Source organism: Anabrus simplex, chromosome 1 (assembly GCF_040414725.1).
Source record: "Anabrus simplex isolate iqAnaSimp1 chromosome 1, ASM4041472v1, whole genome shotgun sequence".
In the NCBI taxonomy this organism is placed as follows: Eukaryota; Metazoa; Arthropoda; class Insecta; order Orthoptera; family Tettigoniidae; genus Anabrus; species Anabrus simplex.
Window position 1 is genome coordinate 1,549,109,027 of NC_090265.1, and position 27,899 is coordinate 1,549,136,925.

The following is a 27,899-nucleotide window of genomic DNA, read 5'->3' on the forward strand; positions in this document are numbered from 1 at the left end:
CTATATTCCCTTGACTTAGCCAACTGTCAGGACCTTGTTGACAGCATTTCCTGTGTGTATTTCCTAAGCAGACCTACTTTATAAACATCGTCTTTTAGTTAGAGATTATTCTTGTTGAAGTTGAAGTGGGCTTTCTAGTTGTGGTTCAGAATTGTGTTCTGATGAATGTAGTAGTGATAATGATTTTGAGAATCCTGAGTGTGAACAAATATTGTGTGAAGATCGACAGACAGGGCTACAAAGTAAGGTTACTAGTGATATCTGGAGTCACAATATTCATTTTGATAAACTGAAAATAAGGGAAAACAATGCCAGTCCAAATCACAATTTACTTTCCGGGAGTTCAGAAAAAAGATTTTTTGAATTATTTGTGGGATCGGAATTTTATGAGCCAGTAGCAGAGCAGACAAATATTTATGCCGAATATTTACAAAGAAAAACTGGCACTGATGATACCTGGGAAGACACTAACGCTGACGAAATAAGGGCATATATAGGAGTTCTAATAGGATTGGTTGTTTTACCCGAAACAGACAATTACTTCTTGCGAGACTTTTACGTGTGCCTGTTAGTGGGGCAGACAATGACACTGAAACGGTTTAGGAAACATGAGCAATATTAACATCTAAGTAACCATGTCAACAGGTCAACACCATAAATGAACATTCCGATATTCTGTACAAAGCAAGACCAGCTCTGCAACTAACCAAAAAAATTGGAATTTTGTATGCACCTGATCGGGAACTTGCAGCAGATGAAGCTATGATAAGTTTCAAGGGAAGCTTTATCTTGAAACAGTACCTCCCATGGAATCCCACCAAATGGGGTATCAAAGCATGAGGTAATGCTGACAGTGGAAATGGCTACCTTCTGAAATGTGAGATTTACAAGGGGAAGAAAGACACATGGGACCAGAATTTATTACTAGGAGAGCAGGTGGTTTTACACCTGACAGAGTCATACTGGGGAAAGTAGCATCACGTTTACTTTGATAACTTTTTCAGTTTTGCAAAACTGATGAAATTACTGCTAACCCACAACACCTATAGTTGTGTGACAACGAAAGTAAATAGAAATGGTTGGCCTGATCAGTTTAGGAAACCTGCACAGTTGAAACTCAAGCAGGGAGAATGTAGGAAAATGAGGGTGTAACAGCAAAAGTCTGGCTAGATCATTATACTGTTCTTATGCTGTCAACAAATTCAGATTCTGTGAATAATGGTACAGTGAAACGAAAAACCAGTAAAGGCATGAAGAAATAGAAATTGCGTGTCCTCATGCTGTCATAAATTACACAAAAAACATGGGTGGCGTGGACGTCAGTAATCAGAAAAGAGAATACTACAGAGTTGGACGATCATCTGAAAAATGGTAGAAATATATACCGTTATTTATTCACATATTAGACCCTTTTTTTCTCACTTTTACAGCCAAAAATAGTAAAGAGGGGTCCAATATGCGATAACCTCAAAATTTTGTGCAGCGAACACATGACTTCTAGGTTATAAAGAGCTATAAATTGTACGTGTAAAGATTCTATACGTACTATTATATAACAAACTTAGAATGTATTTAAGTTATACTGGCTATTTTCGTCAGAAAGCAGTATTTCTAAACATAAAAAAAACAATAAATGGTGAACATGGCTTTTAGGCCTACGGTACATATAAAAGTCCATTTTAGATACTCATATCACGTCATTTGTTACATTTCATTAACTCCTCTGGTGAGGCTGATGTCAGGAAGGGCTTACGGCCGTAAAAACTCGCTATGAAGATTCGTCTCACTTCATACTCGATCCCGTAGAAGAAAGGGATAAGGGTATCGTGTTATCATATAATTAAGTACTGATACGAAAGAACTTAATGGCCAGTCATTTTTCTCTGTCAGTTCAGCAGTAGACCTAGCACACAGTAAACCTGATCACTGCTTTCATTTTAATTATCGCCTTGCGCCGCCAACTTCCCTGCCTTGCTACCGGCGTGTCGGCATTCTAAGTGACGTCATCTTCACTGCTATTTCTTGCCAGTCGTGTCAGTCATGCTTCATTCTCTTCGAGCCATGCACTGCAATCAAGAGCACATGAGGTCCCGTCTTTTTGAGCCTTTTAAAAATAATTTTGTTCCCGACTATAGAGTCTAAACAGTGTAAATCTATTCTCAGATGGTCTCTGATATTCCCAGTTGGTGTATATGTAGCAGAAGCCACTCCTTCCGAATAAAGCCATGCCAAACCTTCAGCTGATCACTAGCGTATGTTACAAGTTGTACTTCCGAATGTAATATATAGTAACTGGAAATATTCTTTTGATAACTGCGGCTGTTGAAACACAGACCCTTATTTTTAAGCACATTTCATGCTTGTTCTCTACATTTATCAAATCAGGATTTGCGTAAACAGCTGTCCATGAGATACGACAGATCACATTGTTTAGGTTAGGTATATTATCGCCCTGATAGAGCCAAAAGTTCGACGGAAATAAGAAAAGTATATAACAGGAAAATATACCGCATTTATCGATATCTACAGGTGTGGCGGAAATGTGTTTTATTATTGTTTAATTTCGTTCGTTCGTTGTCCCTGTTTTTATTAACGCATACCCTAGTATGTTTTGTTTGGCGTCTCCGAAAATCATTTAAAGTACGTGGGCACATAAAATTATTATTATTGTTATTATTCTTTCTTTCTTTCTTTCTTGCGAACCGGCCAAACTTAGGACCACGCCAATACCACTTCACTTCCTTCTAATCATCCCTTCTTCCTTCCTCTTTCTCCACAGTGCCTTCATTCTTTCAGAATGTTGCGCTCTTCTCTCTTCAGTCCATCTTCCCCCTCTGCGCTCTTTCTTTTCTTCAACCAGAACTTTTATGTTGGAAAGTCTTTTCCTGAATTGGTCTCTATCACGACATTCTTCATCTGCAATTCCTAACCTCTTGAGTTCTTCCTTCATCTGCTTGGCATATCCCCCCTGGCTCTTCAAGTAGTATATTTTATTAAAAATTTGTTTATTTAACCTTGGTGGATCCATTCTGACCATGTGTCCATAGAATCGCAACCGTCTTTTCCTTATTGTTGTTTCCAGGTCTTCTGTTATTTTGTATATCTCCTTATTTGAGCGTAATCTGTAGTTTCTCTCTACCACCCTTGGGCCGTAAATCATCCTCAATATTCTCCTTTCAATCTTTAGTAGTTTTTCCAGGTTCGTTAGTGTTGCTGTTTCCACCCCATACAGAATCACTGGTTTTACCACAGCATCATAATGTCTTAGTTTCGCATTGATGGAGAGATTCTTTTTGTTGTAAATGGCTTTGGTGGCAATGTTTAGCCTTTCCAACTTAAGTCTTCTATTTTCCATGGCCGCTTTATCCATCCCGTTGCTGCTGATAATTTCTCCCAGGTATTTAAACTGCTTTGTGACCTTCACTTCGCCATATTTCGTCTTCATTGTTCTCTTCACATAATTCCTGTCCGTGCTCATCATCTCTGTTTTCGTGAAGGAGATTTTTAAACCTGTTTTCTCGGCTATCTCCTGTAGTTCATTTATCTGTGTTATTGCTTCCTGTTCTGTCTCAGCGAAGAGTGCCAAATCATCAGCAAAGGCCAAACACTTGGGTTTGACATGTTTATTTTTACTACCTATTATAGCACCTGAGTCATTATGTTTCCACAGTGTTTTCATGACCTTATCTAGAACCACGTTGAAGAGTGTTGGGGATAAGCTGTCACCCTGTCTCAGACCTGTTTTTATCTGGAAGGGTTTGCTGATCTCTCCTCGAAATTTCACTTTGGATATGGTGTTTGTTAGTGTTAACCTAAGTAAGTTGAGTGTTTTTTGATCGATACTATATTCTCTCAAAATTTCCATCAATGTGTCTCTATCTATTGAATCGTATGCTTTTTTAAAATCAACGAAAGAGATGAAGATGTTCTTTGGCCGCGCATTGTAATATTTGATTATCATTTTTAGACTTAGGATATGGTCCTGACAAGAGCGCCCTCTCCTGAAGCCACCCTGATATTCTCCCAACTTGTGGTCAATTTGCGGTGTCAGTCTGTTCAATAGGAGTTTAGAAAAAATCTTATACGTGACAGATAAAAGTGATATTCCTCGGTAGTTGTTGACGTCTGTTTTCGATCCCTTTTTATGTAGTGGGTGTATTAATGCCACTAGCCAGTCTTCTGGTATTTTCTCATCTCTCCAAATATTCCGGAACAGTTCTGTCACTTCAGTGATAAAGGCGTCATTGGCTATCTTCCACAGTTCTGCTATTACTCCATCTTCACCAGATGCTTTGTTGTTCTTTAGGGAGTTTATTACTTCCCTTACTTCTTCCTCATCGGGTGGTTCAGAATCTGGGTTCTGGATTGTGTCCTTCTCAATCTCCAATTTTTCTCATGGTGATTCACAGTTAAGGAGGTCTTCAAAGTACTTTGCAAGGATCTCACAGTTATCTTTATTGTTGAGGGCAAGAGTTCCGTCCGTTTTCTTGAAATGCAGGCTCGGTGCTATATAGCCTTTGATTCTATTTTTAAAGGCCCTATGGAATAATCTGGTATTGTTTTTCTTGAAGTTTTCATCCATTTCTGTGAGTTCTGTCCTAAGGTGTTCTCTTCTGACTCTTAGTTGTACAATGTTGGACTATGTCCAACCCCTAAAATGAACATTAATATCATGGAACAAGCTTCTTACGAATTAAATTACCCTGAAGACAAAATCAGGCTTTCGGATTCCAGGGTGCCTGACATTTTGAAGCTCGTGAGTGAATCGGAGCACCACAAGAACATTGTTGTTATTATTATTATTATTATTATTTTTTTTGATTCGTTGTGCCCAGCTGTGGAGCGCGTTTGAACTTATTTTGCACAATGTTTCTTCTTCTTTTCTTCCCAATATCTCTTCATTTTTTCACTGTGTTCCTTTCTGCGTGTTTCTGTCCAGCCTGTATTTTTTCTTGTTGGTTTCTCTGCAAATTTATGTTTGTTTACTAAGCTTCTAAATTTCATTCTATCTTGAATGGTTTCGTCCTCGATACCCATTTCTTGTAGATCTTCATGTATTTCTGCTAACCAACTGTTGCGGATTTTCAGGGTTAGAGCTAGATTTAGAATTTTCTTTGTCAGCCTGTTGTTATCCATTCTGTGTAGGTGTCCGTAGAATTTTAGTCGTCTCTTTCTGATGATATCTGTGATTTTTTCTGTGAATTGAAAAATTTCGTGTGGTTTCTTTTTCATCCAAATTCCATTTTCGAACTTTGGTCCTTTGGCACAGCCAGAAAACATCTTGAGGCAACCTCTGAGGCTCAATACCTTAGTTGTAACTATGAGATTGACAAAGATCAATCTCCCCATTATCTTCAACTTACTAGCATGATGGCAACGTCAGTTATTATTATTATTATTATTATTATTATTATTATTATTATTATTATTATTATTATTATTATTATTTGTTAGGTACGTTGGCGAGTAAAACATAATTTTAATTGGATAGCTTTTATCACATTTTAAACTTACTTCTCTCCAAATATATAATCTATACTGGCCCGAGTTACGAGATATTAAACGACCACTTTGTTAATGATCTTGCCTGCTATATAAATAGCAACAACCGCAAATATTTCTCAACTAAAGTAAACTCATTTCCTCATCCCGAGGTGGTACAGCTCTTTTTAGACACACCCCCAGTGCAAGGGAGTTACATGTACCGCTTTTACGGCATATCAACCTTCCTGCCATTCGTAAATCTCTGGCAGTACGGTACCGGGAATCGAAGTCAGACCCCGAAAACAGCAACTAATTGTGCTAACCATTACACTGGCGGACATTATTAACTACAAAACACAGACATATAGCATGACATATGCATGCTTGCAATGCGTGGGTTGGACACGAAGCTAGGGTGGAATCGTCGTCGTTCTCTGACGAATTACGTTGGGGAGACTTATAGGCGAGATTTTTTTTCATTTTCTTCATCTCGAAAAGCCAGGGGGCGTCTAATACGCGAGGGGGTCTAATACACGAGTAAATACAGTATTTCATTTTGTGATCAATGTGTATGTTGTGAACAGTTCCATTCTTTATGATATGAGTAATCGACCAGCTCTCACAGCTTATGGAAACAGACAGCTGAACTTCCAGCGCAACTTGGTGCAACAGCTGATCGGGAACTGCATGTCCTGCAAACATATGGGCAGGAAAGGAAGTTTACCCATCGGTTGTCAAACCCCTAAATTATTTCATTCTCTTATGAAGATGCCTGGTCATGCCAAAGTGTCTGCTTTCTGCTTACAAATGAAAAATAATGCAGCTTCTGGGAGAGGCAAACAAACAACATTCAAATGTAAGCAGTGCGATCTACCACTGTGCAGGATGAGATGCTTTTTGGAATACCACCCGGAGTGAAATGTAGATATTCAAAATTAGGGCAAGTAAACATTTATATGCACCAATCATTTAGGAACGAAATGCAAAAGAAATTACATTTATATCATCTGTATTTGTTTGACTTCTAGTGTTTTTCTTTTAAAGGGTGGCATTTATGCTGCTTAATAATTTGGTGAAGTGCAGTTGAGCACACGTGCGTCGGACGGTCCCGAAAACGCGGTAAAAATATGTGTTAAAAGTGATAAAAGACTAGCCTACATAGGAAGTGCCTGTTAACAACAGAGAAGAAAAGTGAGGGAAGAAAAACAATCGAAAATCCCGTAAGTGTGGGAAAATTGAGAAGATCAATACCCGTAAGACTGGCGGAATTTTAACCTCAAAAAGGTTAGTTGCATGTTGGAACTACATGCCGGTGTGTTGAACAGCGAAACCGCTAGATCGTAACGCTGCCAACGCAGGCTGCAGAGAAGACAAATTCTCATCTCTTGTTGCAAGTGCAACAAGACTTTCTAGCACAACATACAAGGGAATCTTCCATCTCATGTAACAGATGCGGTTAGACATTCCAGAACACACAGAGGAGGAACTCCCATCTCATGCCAAGAGTGCAACAAGACATTCTATCACCGCACAGGGGTGGAGCATTCACTTTATGCGACAAATGCGACAAGACATTTAACACCACACAAAAGAGAAACTCCCATCTCATGCTACAAATGCGACAAGACTTTCTATTAACCAGAGACTTGGGAAGTGCACAGAAAGAATCTGTTGCCTTCAGGATCGGGAGAACATCGTAGAAGAAAGAATAATACGAGACAGTCCGGCAAGTACCGAAATTCATAGAAGCCGACTACTATAACCATACAGGAAATCGTTTTAAAATCTCTGGGAATTCGGAAGAAGATTTTTCAGCTGATTATGTGGGAGGAAGCCCTAATGAACAGAGATTTTGTTTCTCACAAGATGGCGGACGAAGCTGAACAACGGTTTAAAAGTGCTCTGAAAAGCGTTGAAGACATAGCGGACGCAGGAGGATATATGAAAAAGGAAACGAAGGAACAGCTGCAGGAAGCGGTGAAGATCATTTGTGAGTACTTTCAAACAACTAAACATGCCTCTGAAGATAAGAATAATGTTCAAGAAATAAATGTCGAAGAGGTTATGAATGTAACAAACGCAGGTCAGGAGACAAATGATAGTTTCATAGTGCGACAACTCGTGACATCTCCCGACCTCACCTATGAACCTCCAAGTAGCAAGCTGGCAATGGAATGGTCTCCGCCAACTGGCAGCAATAGTTTCACAGCAAAACAACTAGTGACATCTCTCGGCTACAGCAACAACATCTCCAAGATACAAAGAGATCAGCAGGCAACTAGTAGTGATGAACGAAGACTGACTAAGGGAAATGATGACGAATTGGTGACACTTAATGGTCAGTCACCTGACCTGGCTAGAGATACACAACACCAAACACGAACGGAAGAAGATATAGAAGGAATAATAATAGAAAAGATGAACCAACAGATAAAATACATGGTTGAAAATCTGACATATAATATAAAGATGATGATAAAAGAGGAAATGAAAATAATGGTGACACAAAGACAGGAACCAGCTCAAACACATGGTGTAACAGAGACAAAGGCAACAAGACAAGAGCGCAGGGGCCAGCAAGAACGACCCAACAACGCCGAAATAAATATAATAGAAGAGGAAGAGTGGAAGCGAGCAACAAGGCAACCTAGAACACCAGTAAATGATAAGAGTAAACTAGAGAATCAGGATAGGGAGTGGACAACAGCGGTGAGAGGCGGGAACAGACAACGGGAAAACGAGACAGGAAAAGAAGTGAACGGAAGAAAAATGGAAATGAGACAAGGGGAAAGTAAAATAAAGGCAGCAGAACGATACGCCTGGTTATACGTGCGAAAACTGGACAAAGATACGATGGAGGAAGCTATCATAGAATACTTGAAGGAAAAAAAGGAGTAAAAGGGAAAATATACTGCAACCTGGTGAATAGGAAGCAGAGCCTTCAAAATAGGCATTCCAATGCAAGACCTAGAAACAGTCTATGATGGAAACTTCTGGCCAGAAGATGTAATATGTCGGCCCTTTCGGCAACCCTGGAAGTTCAGAGGCCCGGCAACCAGGGACTAATATAATAACATGGAACGTAGAAGGCCTGAGGGGAGTCTTGAGCCTGCTTCCGAGAAATATCATGGCTGATTATGACATTGAAGTACTCACAGAGACAATGGTAAAAGAGGACACAGAACTGAACATCCCAGAATTCTACAATTTTCATGCCTATGCGATACAGTGTGTGAGAAGAGGAAGACCAGTGGGCAGTGTGCTATGCATCATCAAACCACAACTGGCCCCCTTCAAACTACTATTAAGAGAAGAAAACATGCTGGTTGTCAGGACATGAATTGGAGTTATAGTAGCAGTCTACTTTAATCCAGATCACACCGCGACAGACATAATAGATAAACTAGGGATGGCCTTGGATCATAGTAGAAGTATGGATAAGATAATCATTGCGGGAGATCTGAATTGCGCAATAAATAGGCAAGATAGAAAATGCAAAGAAGTAATGGAATATCTAACAAATGAAGGCTTTACAATACACAACAGACAGGAGGACTGGACATACATAGGGCATAACGGAGCTAGCACAATAGACCTAATAATCACAAAGGGCTTTAGATCAAAACACCTTGCCACCACAGTGAAAAAAGAAGCAGCAGTCATCCGTAAACACATTCCAGTACAATTAAATATAGAAAACGGTAGAAGTAGCAAATTAGAAGAAAGACGAAATATAACATTTGGCAAGACCCTGGACATGGAAAAAATTAAAGGGAAAATGAAAGAAAAAGATAAGGTTGAAAGAGCAATAAGAGCAGGAAATATTGACGAGGCCGCTACATGGCTGAAATCAACTATAATAAGTGGGGCCACCACACAAGATTCAAATAGGAAGGCGAGGCCATGGTTCGACAGAGAATGTTATGAACAAAGAAGATTGACACTGAAAACACTACATAAAACTAGAGGACAAATGGCAAGCGCAACCACCGAAGAATACCAACGAGAACGAAAGAAATACAAGGACCTAATAAAAAAGAAGAAAAAGCAACACCTGGAAAAAGAACATAAGAAAATGGTAGAGGAGGCAGAAGAAGACCCCTACCGAGCTCTGAGGCCAAAAGGGCAGAAAATACAGGCCAACATACCTATGGAAACATGGATAGATCATATAAGAATAGTAATTTACTCAAAAGAAACAAGACCCATGATTAAGACACCTATGACTCCACAAGCTGATGAGATCTTCACCACGGATGAAATTGCGAAAGCGATACAGACAATGAGGAATAACAGAGTACCAGGAGTAGATGGAATAAGAAGTGAACACTTAAAGCAGACAGCACAAGAATACTTACCGATATGGACCTCCCTTCTAAATAAATGTTTAGAATTAGGAAGTATACCAGACGAATGGAGAAAGTCAAAAATCAAGCTATTATACAAGGGAAAAGAAGACACAGAGAACCCAAACGCGTATAGAGGAATAGCGTTGGAATCTACATTACTGAAACTCCTAACAGGAATCCTCGCTAAAAGGCTGGCAGAGAAGCTAGAACCCCTTCTACCAGAGGAACAGTTTGGTTTTAGAAAGGGAAGGTCCACGACTCTGGCAGTAGAAAACCTGTTGGAACAAATAAAACAGACGATAGAAAGACCAAAAGGAAAACTATATGTGGTTTTTGTTGATTACTCAAAAGCCTTCGATACGGTCAACAGAAAGGTATTAATAGATAAACTGGAGGAACTAATTGGAAGAACAAGCACAACGACCCTGATATCGAATATACTGGCAGAAAACTACATACAGATGGATGATGGAATAGGCATATCTGACTGGCTGTCGCAGACGAACGGTGTCCTCCAAGGCAATCCACTCAGCCCTATGCTGTTTAATGTTCTCACGAACGATGTCACCAAAGGAATGGCAGGAACAAGCACACACGTATACACTGATGACATGGCCATCGCAGCGACAGATATAAACTGCAAGTATCGCTAAACACACTATGTGAATGGGCAGAGAGAAACGACATCCACATAAACAAAGAGAAGACGGAATTGGTAGTATTTAGGAAAGGAGGAAGACTCACTGAAGCAGAGAACATCAAATGCAATGGCAAACTACTCAAGAGGGCTAACAATTTTAAATATCTAGGTATCACAATTCAAACAACAGGAAAGAGTTTCAGTTTACATATAAGATCTAGAGCAGTGGCGGCCACTAGGGCTATGAATGAAATCAGGAACATCACACAACTATCGATCAGCACAGCTATGGACTTGTGTAAGTTAAAGATACTACCTGTTCTGACGTATGGCCTAGAATTAGTCCCAGAATACCTCACGTACAAACAGCTGGAAGAATTGGAGCGAGTAAAGGCTAGATACCTGAAGAGAATTTTAAGAGTCCCGCAGAATGCAAGATCGAGGCTAGTGTATGAGCTTACCAGGGAGACGTTCTTAATAGAGGATCTGAGATGCGAGCTCATACTTCAAGCTAGTACCAGCTTCAAACAGCTTATACAAGATCTGCATGAGAAGAAAAACAACATACCAGAGGACTTCTATGCAACATCTGCTATGCAAGACAGGACCTGGATGGAAACTAATCATGATATGCGACACGTGACGACGAGATTGGCGATCCATGGTTTCCACCACAAGATGTGCTGCAACAAATTATTTCATGAACCAAATGACGAATGTGTGTGTGAGTTGTGCTTATTGTAAAATGCAGGAATAGACAGAAATCCATCGTAGCTTATAGCAAAGAAAAGTAATGTGTATGTAATGTAAATGTAATGTAATGGTATTCTACACGGCATGTGCGCATTTTTCAATAATAATTTATGCTGCTATGCCTATTGGGATTTGAAGAACTCTGTCAGAAAACACTAACTGCGGCCAGGCATCTGCCTTTATATGGGGAACGGCAAAGGGTTAATTTTATGCAATATGAAATGTTACTGAGGGAAAAAAAAAAAAACATGCATAGCACACACAGTATGAGCAACAAACAACGTGTGAGGATGCAAACAAAGATAGGAACATATTTTACTTGAATATGTTTCACTACTAACAACACAGATTTCATAGCCTTAAGGTTTTAGGGTCGCTTGACTTCTCTGCAGTGACGAGTGAAACAACTAAAAGCAGATCTTGATATTATACTGCAAACTAGTTTTCATTAGTTCCTTGTTCTGACATCATGGCCAGTTTAGTTAAGAAATAACAAATGGTATGGTAAGTACCAGGCAGTTCATCTATAGTACATGCACAGAAATAAGAAATGATATTAATATTGAAATAATTATTTTCCATCTCTAAATTTCTATGATCCTGTTTACCTTCAAGTAGCTTTTTAATTTCAAATTTCCCGAACTTGTCATCAATATCCGAGCGACTCTGCTTGTTGGTAGCAGGAGTTGGGAAATCTAGAGGCTGCCTTGGCTCTCCAGTTGACCCTCTTAACCCACCAGGACCCTCCTCACCTTCAGTGATTTGGGATGAAGGTGTATCACGTCCTGTAGAAATAAAATAGAAGACATTAAGTGAGCTGAAAGAACATATATACACAACAGAAAATTCCAAATATATTTTTACCTTGGCCAGCAATAATACAAGTTTGTTAATATTTCAAATTCATTCTGCATATCTGTTCCAATTATAAATTATACTAACAATTCTACACAAAATCAGTTCTACATTTTATTTTTTTCAGTACCATTAAGTCACAGGTACTGTGCACATTTTTAAAAGCTCTCCACTTGTAGTTCTGTCTTGATCAAATTCATAATGGTACATCTCAAAGACAATGCTAACAATCCTTCCTCCATGACATGTGTTCGGTATGCACACATGGAATGTAAGTAATATAATATTCCTGTAAGATTTTTGGATTTTGCCGACTGTGATGGATTGACACTAATATGGCAGAGGCTGTTTCTGGATAGTCAGATGATCAGTAAACTCCTTCTTAATAAATCATGACAAATTTCACAGCAGCAAGAGTAAGGTAATTGTGAATATTGTAGCATAACACAAGAGAAAGGAGGAGAGCAAAACTTTATTAGTACTACTTATCAATCAATAAAAGGAGCCACCGGTCATACAAGCGCAAGTGTCTCAACTCTCAAGAAGAAAGAGGTTCAGTGGTTACATCCAGATAAATCTCGTGATGAGAAAAGGTACTCTGCTTTCACAGGAATCTGTGACTTAATTTAACTAGCCCAATCACAGTAGTGATAGAACCAGTGCTTTTTCTTTCTGCTGGTATGCAACGGTATGCAATACTGGCACTTCCCCCCCACCCCCAAATTTTTAAAACAGAACTGCGATTTACTCACAAGGAAATGTATTATATATTTTCAAGCAGATAGTACTGTGTTCATGAACTGAATTTTCAGATTTCATTCTTGCAAGTTGGGACCATGCTTATATGTTTCCTATGCTTCATAGGTTGGTAAAGCAGCTGGAAAATGAAATTGTTCACTTTCACATTGTTGCCAATGTCAGACTATCAGTTCTATATCCGCTCTGCAACATTAAGGTATTTATGTGAATTTTTAATAAATATACTGTGTAGCATTCATTGTTCAAAATGGGTAAAATAAGTAGTTACTTTATGTCAATGAGCAAAATAAGGACGGTTAAAGAAATATAAATTGTTAAATCTATTCGTGATCCTGTAAAACACAACAAAACTAGCACCAAAAATACATGTTGTGAAGAGGATTATAAAACCAAGACCGAAGATTCACGGGGTCAAAAGGAAACAGATTGTGATAATGACAGGCGAAATGAATAAATGAATAAATGAATAAATAAATAAATAAATAAATAAATAAATAAATAAATAAATACATGCATACATACACAAATAAATAAATAAATACATGCATACATACACAAATAAATAAATAAATAAATAAATAAATAAATAAATAAATAAATAAATAAATAAATAAATAAATAAATAAACAAACAAACAAATAAATAAATAAAATTCTGCAAGAGAAAGGAGTGGATAGTGGCAATGAGAGCATATAGGAGTTTATGTCCGAAGTGTGGGAGTTGCTGTAGAAGCACTTACATGGTGAGCACAAGCACCTTTTCTTTCAAAAAAACACTCACTGGAAAGAACTATTATGGATGACTTTGATACAAATGTTATTTGGGATACTGATTGAATAATTCTACACAAGCTATTAATAATACATTATGCAACAAGCCTATACTGGCAATAATTAAGACATGAGTATGTTTGTAAAACGAGCAAAGCTTGTTTTATAATTTCCATACGAGGTCTTAATGCTCGATGATAATTATAGCTCTATTTTTTAAATATTCACAAATTTCTATCAAGATGTAGCTTGACAATTGAGTTTACTGAACAGAAAGCAGAGTGCATGTGCTGGGTTATTAATTTTGCGTGAGTGGATGACAATGTCATGTGTTTTCAAAGCTTTGAGAGAAGGTTATTATAACCTAGCTTTATTTCAAATACTAATTGTTTGTTGTAAAGCTGGTTAAGTGAATTTGTAGGAATGTGGCGTGTGGTTGTGGAATATTGGAAGTAGAAGGTGCATTGATGTTAATATGTGTGTCCAACATGTTTGATTTTGGAAACAACAAAGTGTGAAGCTAGTGCGTTGCGCGCAAGTGCGACGCTATCCTTACCTAATTGGTCAAACAGTTGTATCATAATGAAAATCTGAACTCTGATTGGTGGAGATCCTGGATCATAATGAAAAACTGGTATCATAATGAAACTTGAACTATAATGAGCCTTTACAAGATATTAGAATCATTCCGTATTGACGGTTTTCACTTTAAAAAGGAAAAAATTAAAAGTATCCTCCTAATTCAATACATCACATAATTCCATCATTAGATGGAGTAAAGTGTTAAAGTAAATTTACATAATACAAGCTAAAAACGTGCCAGCAAAAATGAAGGAACAAATGAGACATGACGGAAATAAAAACAGCACAATATACAACATTTACATCACCAGATGGAGTAATAAACAACTCGCTGCAACAAAATTCAGTGAAAAAAACTTTAGAACAGCAGCATTCTCAATTTCTTCTCAATGTAGCGGTTCCGTTCTCGATTATTGTTTCACAATGTTTGTTTACCTTATTTTAAAAAGGTCGGGAGGGTCGCAAGTCTAAGACTCGTATGAACAGGACCGTTAACTTTGAAGAGGTCAGGCCATTTTGAGAGGACAACCACCTTTTAAACACCATTGGAATTTCATTGATAGTTTCCACTATGGTCACTTACAGTTTACCAAGCACCTGTCTAACACAGCTTCTCAATTTTTGTCTTTTCTTATTTTATTACTCCATCTAATGATGGAACTATGTGATGTATTGAATTAGGAGGATACTTTTAATTATTTCCTTTGTTAAGTATAATGAGCCTCATTAAGATTCAGTTTTCTGGCGTATAATATTTATATTTCGACATCGTCAAGCATAAAAACTACAGTATTTAAAATAGTATTCCAGCCTGTCAATACACTTTTACAAGAAACATACTGGAAATGTGGGCCAACTTGTCTTCATACAGTTTTCAAAGATGATTTCTACTTTAAATTGTATGTTGGTGCACGGTAGATCTGCAGTAGATTGCATACTGCAGGTTATGTAGATAAGGATTACCTTGTTTCATATTTTGGTGTGGGGAAATAGGAAATAATATTCCTTTGTTCTGTATATGTACCTATAGTTTTCTTGGTAGGATATTTATAAAAAACAGGATATTACACGGAGTTGTAACTACTGAGTTACTACAGTATACTTACATTTGTATATACACAATATTTCATATATTACTAAGATCTGTTGCACCTTTCACAAAGAAAACAATTTCCTTATTTTTTCTTTACAAAACTTCCCTCAGGTGAAGGCTGTCACAATGGACAAAGAATAATGAAACAAATTAAATTATAATTTTGGTTTACAATAATTTTGTTTATTACATTATTAGAAACAGTTAAGGTGGTGGTGAGTGAATGTCTCAGTGTGGGTATCCTCTGTGCTACATTAGTAATATGTGTGGTTAATCACGGATTTGCAGTCTCGAATTGTGTTGCAATTCCTTCTGAGGAGTTTAGTGGTGATGTGGAGTGTAGTGAGTTTGGAATCTGTGACGATATAATGGTGAAATCAATGAGATTGTGTTTGTGCGCCATGTGATCGGGCTATAACCACCTTACGCACACTACGGGGCCGGCTTCTTCAAGTGCCGCGAGTGATCCACCTGCAGGTACACAATGGAACGTGGAAATTTCCCTCGCCCTCTCACAGGCTGGAGACTGGTTAACTTCGGATTGTAAGTTTTATTTCCTTCCTTACCGACGGCTAATCTGTCTTGTTTTCTTACGGTCCCAACATCGACGCACGATTCACTGAAATTACGCTGTCAAGCACGCATTTCCCCGTTTAGTTTCTTACTAACACTGTTACTTCTGTCTGGTGATGTGCAAGTTAACCCTGGGCCTACAATAAATAATGAGTTCTCTGTGTACTGTCAAAATATCAGGTCCATAAAAATAAGATTACAGACTGTGAACTTCATGTTCAAGAATTCACTGCTTTCGACATTATCGCCTTAAGTGAAACTTGGTTGACGGATTTTGTGTTAGACTCTGAAATCCCACTCTTTAAAGAGTTTTCCTCATTCAGGGCCGATTACAGAACTGGATCCCAGAGAGGGGGTGTTTTAAATCGCTGTCAAATCTAAATGGCATGCGACCCTACGCTCTAACCTGATGAATGATTGTGAAGCTGTTTGGGTTGAAGTTAGATTTCATAACATAAAATATCTATTTGCATGTTTCTATAGACCACCTCGTTCTGAAGCTTTTCTTTCCTCTGTACTTAAAGCCGTTCATTCCAAAGATAACACTGACATACTAGGAGACTTTAATCTGTTAGTCTCCTGGATTTCCCCTTCATTAGGTCAGCCTTCTAACAGCCTTGACAAATGGTATGTGGACCACTATATTACTGGACTGAACCTCAAACAGCATGTCTTGGAAAATACCTGCGGAAATAGTCTTCTTGACTACCTACTTTCTTATATAACGAGCCCTCATCTGTTTCTGTGGGACGAAATATTTTAAACTCCAACCACAAGTCCATTGAAGCAACTTTCACTCTCACACCTCCCCGTGCTGCAAGATGTCATCGACCTGTCCTTAGGAGCTCTGTGCCTGTGTGGCGTAAAGTTGACTGGCAGACTGTGAATTTACTCTGTCCCTTTTACCATGGCATTTGTTGCATGTGGGTGAAGTTCAAGATGCGGTGGACTTATTTTATGATTGGACGCTTGCTGTGATCCGTGACCTCATTCCTACTCGTTCGATGTTCAGAAAATCCCCCCATGGAAGAAGAGTGATACTAAAAGTGCTGAAATAAAAAAATCTGTAGCCTGGAGACAATGGAAGAATGCGCCCTCCGAGAGAAATTATAAAATATTCTCTGACCTTCGCAAACACCACAAGTATTTATTAAGGTGGGATTACTCACAATATATTAGCGGAGCCTGCCTTGAAGTAAGACGCAACAGTAAAAGGTTCTGGTCACTTATAAATAACAGAAGAGACAACAAACGAATACCGGAAGTAGTAACCTGGGACCATTCTGTAGCCAGTGGAACAGATAGACCTGAATTATTCAATGAATATTTTACCTCTAATTTTGTTAAACCTGTGCAGTATGCTGATTTTCCTAAAATCAATCCTGTTACTTCCCATAGCCTCAGTAATATTTCTACCACTGAATCTGAAGTGTACTCCCTACTTTCGTCTTTGTCAGAAAATAAACCCACTGGTCCTGATGGTCTCAGTCCCATCTTCCGTAAGAATACAGCAGTAACTCCTTCATGCCCTATTAGCGTGATGCTTCTCAGTCGGCTACTTTCCGAGCTCCTGGAAACTTGCTTATATCACACCCGTTCTTAAAGGTGGACAGAGGTGGACAGAAGTCTGACATTGTAAATTATCGCCCGGTCCCTATATTACGTGCTTTATTACTTGTGAAAGGATCATCCACCAGCATTTGCTTGTGTTTACAATTTCATGTATATCCCATCAGCAGCATGGTTTCCTTCCTGGAAGCTCCTAAGTAACTAACTTGGCTATCCTCCTCCATCGTGCCACTTGAAATATGCTGTATCGACATCGCAAAGGCCTTTGGTACCGTGGATCACACGCTTCTTGCACACAAACTTTCTGAATGGTTTAACGTGCATGGGAGACTCCTAGCTCTAATTAATAGCTTTCTGAGCGAAAGACTACAGTGCGTGGTCCTTGATGGATGCAGTTCTTCTCTCACCACCACCACCACCCTCTTTGGTGTACCGCAGGGCAGTGTCCTAGGTCCAATTCTTTTTGCCCTGTTTATTGATGACCTTATCGATACTGTTTCCCACCATTCTTGTGATATCCTTCTCTTTGCAGATGATTGTAAAATCTTCAAGCAAATCGATTCTCCCACAGACGCAATACAATTGCAAAATGTACTTGATTCACTGTCAGGTTGGTGTACTACATGCCATCTTAAACCTCATCCCTCCAAGTGTTCTACCATTTCGTTCACACTTCGTAAATCCCCCGTTCTAGAAGAATATCACCTAATGAACCAACTGATTGCACTTGTTGACAATCAAAAAGACTTAGGAGTGCATTTTGACAGTAAATTGTTGTTTGTCTCGCACATAAACAGGTCACCTCACGTGCTATGTCACTCCTTGGTTTACTCTACAGGTTTTCTGACATCACAGACGTATATGCTCTCAGAGCATTCTACGTTTCCTGTATCTTACCTATTGTTGAATATGCCTCTCCAGTCTGGTCCATTTCTGCTTCCTCAAATCTCAAGCACCTTGACCGTGTACAATCTTTTTTCTGTGCTATCATCAGAGCCAGGGTCCCTGCATGTCGCAACATAAGCACTATCTAATTGCTTGGGAAACTGAAACTCAAGACTCTTTCTGCTCGGAGGAAAGTAGCCGACCTAAAGCTGCTATACAAAGCAGTTAATTGTCTATTTAGGTCTCCAGATTTAGTTTCCTTATCCCCCCCTCCATGTCCCATCCCGAAGTACCAGAATGAAGACCCTATTCCATATTCCTTACTCCCGGCTCTCTCTCACCCAAAGGTTCCTTTCTGTACGTATTCCAGCAATGTTTAAAACCTTATCTATCAACAAGAACCTATATCTATCAACAAGAACCTACACATCTTCGTAACGTTTCCTTCCTGCTGTCATGATATTTCTCATATAACTTCTCCTTCTTGTTCTTTCCTGTTCTGCTCCTGTATTTACTGTAAATGTATTTTCCTTTGTTAATGTCATTGTCTATGTAAATATGTATTATATATGATTGTACAGTTTTTATTGTGTATATTTGTCTCCTTTGTAAATATTTATATATCTTTCATTTTAGATTAATATCTACTGTACATGGCTCGGATCTTTGTAATTCGGCGTTATGCAGTTGCTGATCCTGAATATATGAATGAATGAATGAATGAATGAATGAATCAATCAATCAATCAATCAAGAAGCAAACAAATAAATTAATTAACTAAATAAATAAATAGATAAATAAATAAATAAATAAATAAATAAATAAAAAGAATTATAACACATAGCAATGATTTCTCAGCAATGAAATGGAACCTTGTAAAGCTAACAAAAGACATAGTTTGTAGTTCCGGAACTTCTAAATTACACTGCTTCCAAAAATTCACGATAAATTGAAGAATAGTCCTTCAAGCTCCTACCATTAATCCTATCACTTTAATGTCCTTCAGTCCAAATCTATCTTTATAATAAATTATGGTCGGTTCATAGATAAGCTTTTCCCTATAAGCTTCTTTTCCCTATCAACGTCTTCTGGCTGGTTTGTAGAGATTTCAAAATGAACTGTGGGGTATATTTTATATCCCACACCCTCTGATTCCTTGTAGGCTATGATGTAAAATCTCCTACTGCTACCATTATCACCAAGTCCTGATACCTCTTCAGCGACCCTACAATTTTTCTTTCTGAGGGAATTTGCTATAATGCACTGAATCTTGTTATGCCTGGTGTTCCGCTGCATCTCTCTGCGAGGGCAAGATCCCAAAACACGAGGAAGTGTTCCTATCTCTCTTCTATACTATTACCAATGATAACTAGATCATCAGCAAAGCCCATGGCATGCACTACAGCAGCGTTATAAATTTTTTGAAGAAAATTTTAAAAAATATATGTTGTTTCACTGGCAAGATAGCAGTTGTGACACTATTGACGATTATTACCCCTCTTCATATTAAAATATTCCGCTGTTGGCATACAGTTGATAAATCTGCTAATTCTTATATTTAGAGATTTGTTGTTTGAGTCTCCCGCATAATTTCGAGAGAAGTTACTGTGATACAGTTTTGGACAATTTCCCTCATACTTTTGACATAACAGCAATTAAGGACAGTCTTAATTTCTGTTGGCGCGTACTAGAAAAATAATGATAAATAATCTGTATAAGTATTTAGTTTTAATTTCAGTTCTATTGTTTCAGAGTACCTATAAATAGGATATGCCACGGTGCATCTTGCTTGTTTTATTGTTGTGTAATATTTGCATAATCCTTTCAACATTTCAGCAGTTCACTCAACATTTTTAACTTCTCTTAGAGTGTAGTACGATGATGATAATAATAATAATAATAATAATAATAATAATAATAATAATAATAATAATAATAATAATAATAATAATAATAATAATAATAATCTGTCTAAGAACTTAGTTACCGAGCTTAATAGCTGCACTCGCTTAAGTGCGGCCAGTATCCAATAATCGGGAGATAGTGGGTTCGAGCCCCACTGTCGGCAGCCCTGAAGATGGTTTTCCGTGGTTTCCCATTTTCACACCAGGCAAATGCCGGGGCTGTACCTTAATTAAGGCCACGGCCGCTTCCTTCCACTTCCTAGGCTTTTCCTATCCCATCGTCGCTGTAAGTCCTATTTGTGTCGGTGCGACGTAAAGCAAATAGCAAAAAAGAGCTTAGTTTACTCTACATTTGTACAGCTTCAGTTACACTGTTATTCCTATCATCAGTCTTTTTACATTAATCATCATTTCTTTGCTCCAGTAAGCTGGGTGCAGTCATGTACGAGTCTCCTTCAGTTTGTCCTGTCCATCCACAGATGTTGTTCATATATGTAATGCAAGTTTACATCTCTAATTTCAAGGTCCTCAAAAACCTGCTTCTCCCAAACATCACAAGGTCTTCCCCTTGGTCTCTCCCCAGGAACACTGCAGCCAAAGTATGCTTGAGGATTTCTGTGGGAAGCCATTCTTTTCACGTGACTATACCACTGCAATCTCTTCGGTACTAGGGTCTCTAGAATGCTTCTTTCCAATCCAAGCTGCTGTCAGATATGCATTCTTCTTATTTTTTTGTAGACAAGAATGGAGGAACTTCATTTCTGTTGCCTGAAGACTTTTTGTTGATCCCGTAAATGTTGCTGCTTCCAGACCATACGCCAATATAGGTACCAGATATATTTTGTATAAGCTGATTTTGGAAACCAACGGAAATGTTTCATCCCAAAGTATTTGACGTACAGCATAATAGAACTGGCAAGCTTTCTGTATTCTGTTGCTAATCCCTTGAACTATGGTACTGTCTGAGCACAGAACACTACCTAAGTACAGGAAGTTTTCTACAATATCTATCTCCTCATCTCCAATTCTTATATGAATAGTTGGAGAGCTTCTTAGTAAGTTGTCAAATTTTATTTTTATGACTCTTGCAACCAGCAGTTTATGGTCTCCGCTAAGGTCTTCACTTGAAACGACCTTGACATCATTTCAGCCAACTGCCTTGATTTTGCTGATTTTAAGACAAATGGTTGTAAAAGCTCAAAGTCTAGCTTGTACTTCTGCTTCCATCTTACCCCATATCATTCAACAGCAAAAACCAGGGCATTAGTTGTTGGATCCTTTATTTTAACTGCTTTTAATACTTCATGCAGTATGATTATGAAAAGGAATGGTGAAAAAAAGCCCCCTTGCTTGCTGGAATCCACTCCTTGTTTCAAATCAACCTGACCTTCCAACCTGGACTTGTACACAACTCTTGGTTTCATCATATAATTGTTGTACGTTCTTATGTCTCCAACATTTCCATATATGCCTGGGCAGCACATGGTCATATGCTTTCTTGATGTCCAGAAAAACAGTGTTTAACCTTTCTCAAGTCTGGCTCCATGGCTAAATGGTTAGGGTGCTGGCCTTAGGTCACAGGGGTTACGGGTTCGATTCCTGACATGGTTGTGAACTTTAACCATAAGTGATTAATTCACCTGGCATGGGGACTGGGTGTATGCACCGTCTTCATAATCATTTTATCCTCATCACGATGCGCAGGATGCCTACGGGCATCAAATCAAAAAGACCTGCACCTGGCGAGCCGAAGTCCTCGGACACCTCCCAGCTCTAAAAGCCACGCACCATTTCATTTCAACCTTTCTTATAATACTCATAGACCTTGCTGGTGGCAAAAAATGAGTTCTATAGTTGATCTATGAGGTCTACTGTTAGTCCATGTTGTTCCTCCTCAAGTGTGGGTTCAATATATTTTCTAATCCTGCCCTCAAGGATGGATTTGTAGATTAAGGCCATGTGACAGAGTTATATCTCTGTAGTTGATACATTTCTTACTACCATCGTTTTTCAACAATGGAATGATAACTCCCTGCTTTCAGTCGCTGAGTATTACATTCTCATTCCAATTTTTTTTTAAAAAAGGAAGGCATACTTTCCAGTGTTGACTTGGTTAAAACCTTTTAAGTACCATTTCAAATTCTGTTCAGTATTCTGTACATCAAGTGTTGTCCAACCTCTCCTAGTGTTTTGATCATCTCAACACTAAATTCATCTGAACCAGTTGACTTCTTGTTTTTCAGTTTAGATACTGCTGTCTCCACTTCCAACCATGTCAAATTATTGGTATTTGTGCTGCCAAAGTGCCAGCATTTCCATCACAGTTCAGTCAAGTTTCGAAGTGCCTTTCGAACTTCTGTAATATTTTGGTCTTATATCCTTGTCACCTCAACATTAGGAAGTTCTATAGATTGGATAGATTAATTTTCAGTTCTTCCATTCTTAACAATTCTGCAAAACAGTTTCCTATTCTCATCCAGTGTTATTCTGGTAGCTAGATCTTCTTTGCATTTCTACTTTTCAGCTATAACCAACTGTGTGATCTGTAAACTGACGGCTTCTCTAATACACGTTGATTTTCCCATGTTCTTGCTTTATATAGGGCTCTTCCTGCATGGTTTCTGTCATTTATGGCCTTTTTAATATAATTCCATAAGGCAGATTCTTTAGGTTTTCGTACTTGGCTCTGTCTAGCATGTGTTCTCACTCTTCGTTTCTATTTCCCCATTCCATGAGGGCCCAGTGGGTGGACTCATATCCTCTTCATTGTGAGCCAACTTATGAATTAAAATCACCAATTACAATTAGATTTTCACACTTGGTATGCTGTTTTGAGAACCCTATCTGTGGAGCATAGACTTGGATCACACTGTATTTTTTTCCTCCTAAGTTCACAAATAACTTACCATATTTACTCGCATATTAAACTCCCCTTTTCTTTCCACACTTACAGCTAAAAAAAGTAATATGCGATAACCTCAAATTTTGTGCAGTGAACACATGACTTCTAGGCTATAAAGAGCAATAAATTTTACATGTAAACATTCAACACTATTATTTAACAAACTTAGGAACATATTCTGAGTTTTACTGGCTATTTTTGTTGGAAGGCAGTATAACTCAATTTAAAAAGAATAAATGGTGAACAGATGACTTTTAGGCCTACATATAAAGTAAATATAGTCAGTTTTAGTTACTCTTATATAATGTCATTCGTTTCATCTCATTAACTCCTCTGATGGGGTTGACGTCAGGAAGGGCATCCGGTCTTAAACACTCACTACGAAGATTCATCTCGCTTCATACTCAACCCCATAAAAAAAAAAAAAAAAGAATAACTGGCAACTGTATCTGAGATGTTTTTTTGCAACTTAAAAAATAGTTTTGTTCCCGATTATAGAGTCCAAACAGTGCAAATCTATTTGCAAATGGTTTCTGGAGATGGTCTCTGTTAATCCCAGTCTGTGTATGTGTAGCAGAAGCCACCCCCTTTCTGAATAAAGCTGTGCTGTAAAAAAGCGTTCAAACCCATCAGCTGATAACTAGTGTATGTTACGAGTTGTACTTCCGAATGTAATGCATAGTGACTAGAAGCATTCTTTGGATAACTGCGGGTATTGAGAGCCAGACGTTTCTTTTTAAGTATATTTCATGTTTGTTCTCTACATTTAGCACATCAGGATTTACCTAAACTGCTGTAATTGAGATCAAAGAGACTGCATTGTTCAGGTCAAGTATGCTACTAAGCCAATGTCAAGATTCCACGATGGAAAGAATAAAAATAAATAACAGAAACTTTGTCGCATTTATTGATATCTAGCAGGTGTGGCGATAATGCGTTTTATTATCATACTGTTTAATTTCGCACGTTCGTTGCCTCCATATTTTTTTAAATGAATGCATAGTATGTTCTGTTTGTGGTGTCTCCGAAAATCATAAAAGTAGTTAATGGGGACGTAAAATATATACAGTTATTATTATTGTTATTAATATTAGTTAGGTACGTTGGCGAGTAAAACAATCATTATGATTGGATTGTTTTTATCGCATTTTAAACCTACTTCACTCCAAAGTTTATGTAGGAAAATTGGCCCGAGTTACGAGATATTAAACGATCACTTTGTTAATGATCTCGCCTAGCAACAACCGTGAATATTTCTTAACTAAAATAAACGAGTTTTCTCATCCTGAGGTGGTGCACCCCCCAATGGAGGGGAACTGCATGTACCATTTTTACCACATATCGACTTTCCTGCCATTCTTAAATATCTTGTAGTACGGTAATGGGAATCAAACTCAGGCCCCTGAGAACGGCAGCTACGTGTGCTAACCATTACGCTGGCAGACATTCTTAACTATAAAAAACAGACAGATGACATGACTGATGCGTGTTTTAATTGTGCAGGTCAGACACAAAATTATTCACCTATTTGTACATCGTCATCAGAGCTACAGCAGGCCTGCGCTAAGGCAACATTTCTGAACTATGAAACACTGATGTACCACATGACTTTGACGCGTTTTCATTGTTCTTCTCTGACGAATTACGTTGGGGGGGGGGGAGTCTTGTATGCAAGATTTATTTTTGTCATTTTGTTTGTCCCAAAAAGCCATGGAAGGGGGGTCTAATACACAAGTAAATACGGTAATTATACTTTCACTAATAAACTCAACTTGCCTAAAACCATCCGTGTCTTTACGTATTAAAAATCCTACTCCGTTCCCAGACTACTTCATTTCCAGACCAGTAAAGACTGTAGTCAAGTCTAATATCTGTTTTCCCAGTTTTGTTCCACTTTGTTTCACTCAGCTCCATGATCGGAAGTTTCCTTCTTTCCACGAGGTCAACCAGCTCTTCCGTTTTGTTTGTCAATGTCAGGAAATTTAACGTTCCCACTGTGATTCTCTGCATTGGTTTGGTCTAGGTAGCTGGTTTAACATCATGCTGTGAACAGTCGTCCACACCAAACTGATGTCAATGTCTTTAATTCCTACATCCGAGGCTCGTATTATTCTTGAAAGCAACTTCCTCAATTATCCCTCTGTTGACCTGCTGAACCTAACACAAAGGAAGATTTTCATTCAGCATTTTCTGCGTTACCCTTTGGTGTCCAGTCACAAGCTACAAGGCAGCAGGCTGTACTCATATTAATCCCCGAATACAGGGCTGCCTCCTCCGTCATCTCCACCATACTGCTGTCCATCTTAACAGCTGTAGATGTATTTGAGGTCTTCACTCGTAACGCTTCCCTCAGCCAAGACCCTTACAAGATGCTACATTCTGGGTCAGTGTGCCTTGGGACTTGCATACACTAGGGTGACACACTCTGGGTAGAACTGCCTCCGAAAAGGATTCCTACCGGTTATTGTTGTCGTTGCTGTTGTTATTAACTTTACTGGCTACATTGGACCACTTGAGTCTTTCTACGTTCACTTTCTCCTTGAAAGTTGTACCTTTTGGTTCTTGCGATCTGGCCAGTACTTCTTCATTCTTTCCAATCGTAATATTCTCAATTCATCCAAAAACACTATAGTCCTTCTATGTGGCATTTCTTCTGAAAATCTGCGTCTCTTAAGAAGAGTGTTGATTTTATTTTCGTTCTCTGTATCTGATATCTTGAGTCCAATTGCTTTGAGATCCTGCTGAATTTTGTGGATCCATTGTACTGTCTTCTTTCCAAGATTTCTCATCACTAGTTGCTGTAAAATCTGTAAAACAACATTATTATTATTATTATTATTATTATTATTATTATTAGGCTCCTTTCACACTACACGGTTTCGACCGTATGGCAAAAAAAAAGTACGGCTCTTTGCCGTGGAGATGTTGCTTTCACACTACAACGGTTTTTTTGCTGTACGGTTTTTTTTTTTTTTTTTTTTTTTTTTTTTTTTTTTTTTTTTTTTTTTTTTTTTGCCGTGGGAAGCTCAGTGCATTTCTTGATGCTAGTCATACAAGAGAGTCATTTTAATAATAGGATGATTTCTTAATATTAGTAGTTTGTGGCTGAACATTAAACTGTGAAATTGTATCATAAGTATATATTTGTGAATCTGTATTATGTAATAATATACACTATATATTATATATATGTATATAATATACTGAAAATACACTGAAGTTACCAGACACATTTTTTCTTTGTCTTAAATTAGATCAAAATCTGGTTTCATTTCTAAGTAAACTTCACGCCAGGCATTCCGATCTTTATAAATGCAGTAGCGTCGATTATTGGGGCGAGGGGGTGTGGTCGCCCCCGTCCCACTTTGTGGAGAAAACATTACATTATCATTCCATTTTAGGTGGCTGAAACTGGGACTTATTTTAATTATTTAAAAAATCAATTTGTACAAGCCCTGTTGTCTTATCAGATAAATCTTTCTTTAATTTTCTTTAATTATCAATAAAATTATTAGCGGGAATACGCACAAAATGTAGTTTGTCACGGCTAAACGATTTGTATAGCGTCACACCAAGTAGTGGAGACTTTGCATGTCCTGTGAGGAAGAGTGGTAGGGGTATATTTTATTGCCAGGGCCATGGACACCGAGGTATGATTCACTCCCTTGCCGCGCGCATTCGTCTATCTGGCAATCTCTTTGGTGTGTTAGTTTCGTAGTGTGTAGTCAAATATAAACACCGAGCTCGATAGCTGCAGTCGCTTAAGTGCGGCCAGTATCCAGTATTCGGGAGATAGTAGGTTCGAACTCCACTGTTGGCAGCCCTGAAAATGGTTTTCCGTAGTTTCCCATTTTCACACCAGGCAAATGCTGGGGCTGTACCTTAATTAAGGCCACGGCCGCTTCCTTCCCATTCCTAGCCCTTTCCTGTCCCATCGCCGCCATAAGACCTATCTGTGTCGGTGCGACGTAAAGCAACTAGCAAATACTAAACAAATTTGAATTGTATTACCACGCCGTACTTCTGTTTAATTTTAGTGCATGTGTAAAATTGTTCCTTTGATGAAAGTTGTATTGTATGGTATTGAATCAATATCTAAAAAATAAATTTACCGCACTTAAGTCGGTAGTCTGACAACCTTTACCTCTCTGTCGAAATTAGCCTACCACTTCGAGCTTTTTTAAAAAGTTTTGGTGTATATACCTACTCCCACCCCCCACGCTATACACCACAAACCCGGGTACGTTTTGTTGTTTGTACATTTCGCCCCCATACCCCAGCACACACGTTCAATACCCAATCGCACTACTGTATAAATGTCTAGAGAATTTCAAAATCTACGTCAGCCATTTCACAAAACCAACGATAAATCCTACAAAGCAATGCACTGAACATTTTAACAACAAAGTAAAACAATAAAGTTATTGGATTTACGTCCCACTAACTACTTTTACGGTTTTCGGAGACGCCGAGGTGCTGGAATTTAGTCCCGCAGGAGTTCTTTTACGTGCCAGTAAATCTACCGACACGAGGCTGCCGTATTTGAGCACCTTCAAATACCACCGGACTGAGCCAGGATCGAACCTGCCAAGTTGGGGTCAGAAGGCCAGCGCCTAAACCGTGTGAGCCACTCAGCCTGGCAAACAATAAAACACTACGACACTAATGCGTATATAAGTTGTGTCTAGACAGCCTTGAATGTCGCCGTACAGTTCTTTTGCCGTACGGTCGAAACCGTGTAGTGTGAAAGGAGCATCATCATCATCATTATTATTATTATT

General features: G+C 38.4%; 1 protein-coding gene across 5 annotated transcripts in view; it reads right to left on the bottom strand.

The window, feature by feature from the left end:
• Gapvd1 (GTPase activating protein and VPS9 domains 1) overlaps window positions 1–27,899 on the bottom strand; it is a 674,762-nt gene that overhangs the window by 323,093 nt on the left and 323,770 nt on the right. For all 5 annotated transcript variants that reach the window (XM_067138086.2, XM_067138089.2, XM_067138085.2 and 2 more), the window contains one exon: window positions 11,835–12,011. In XM_067138086.2, the coding sequence (XP_066994187.2) occupies window positions 11,835–12,011 (177 nt within the window). The remainder of the gene's footprint in view (window positions 1–11,834; window positions 12,012–27,899) is intronic.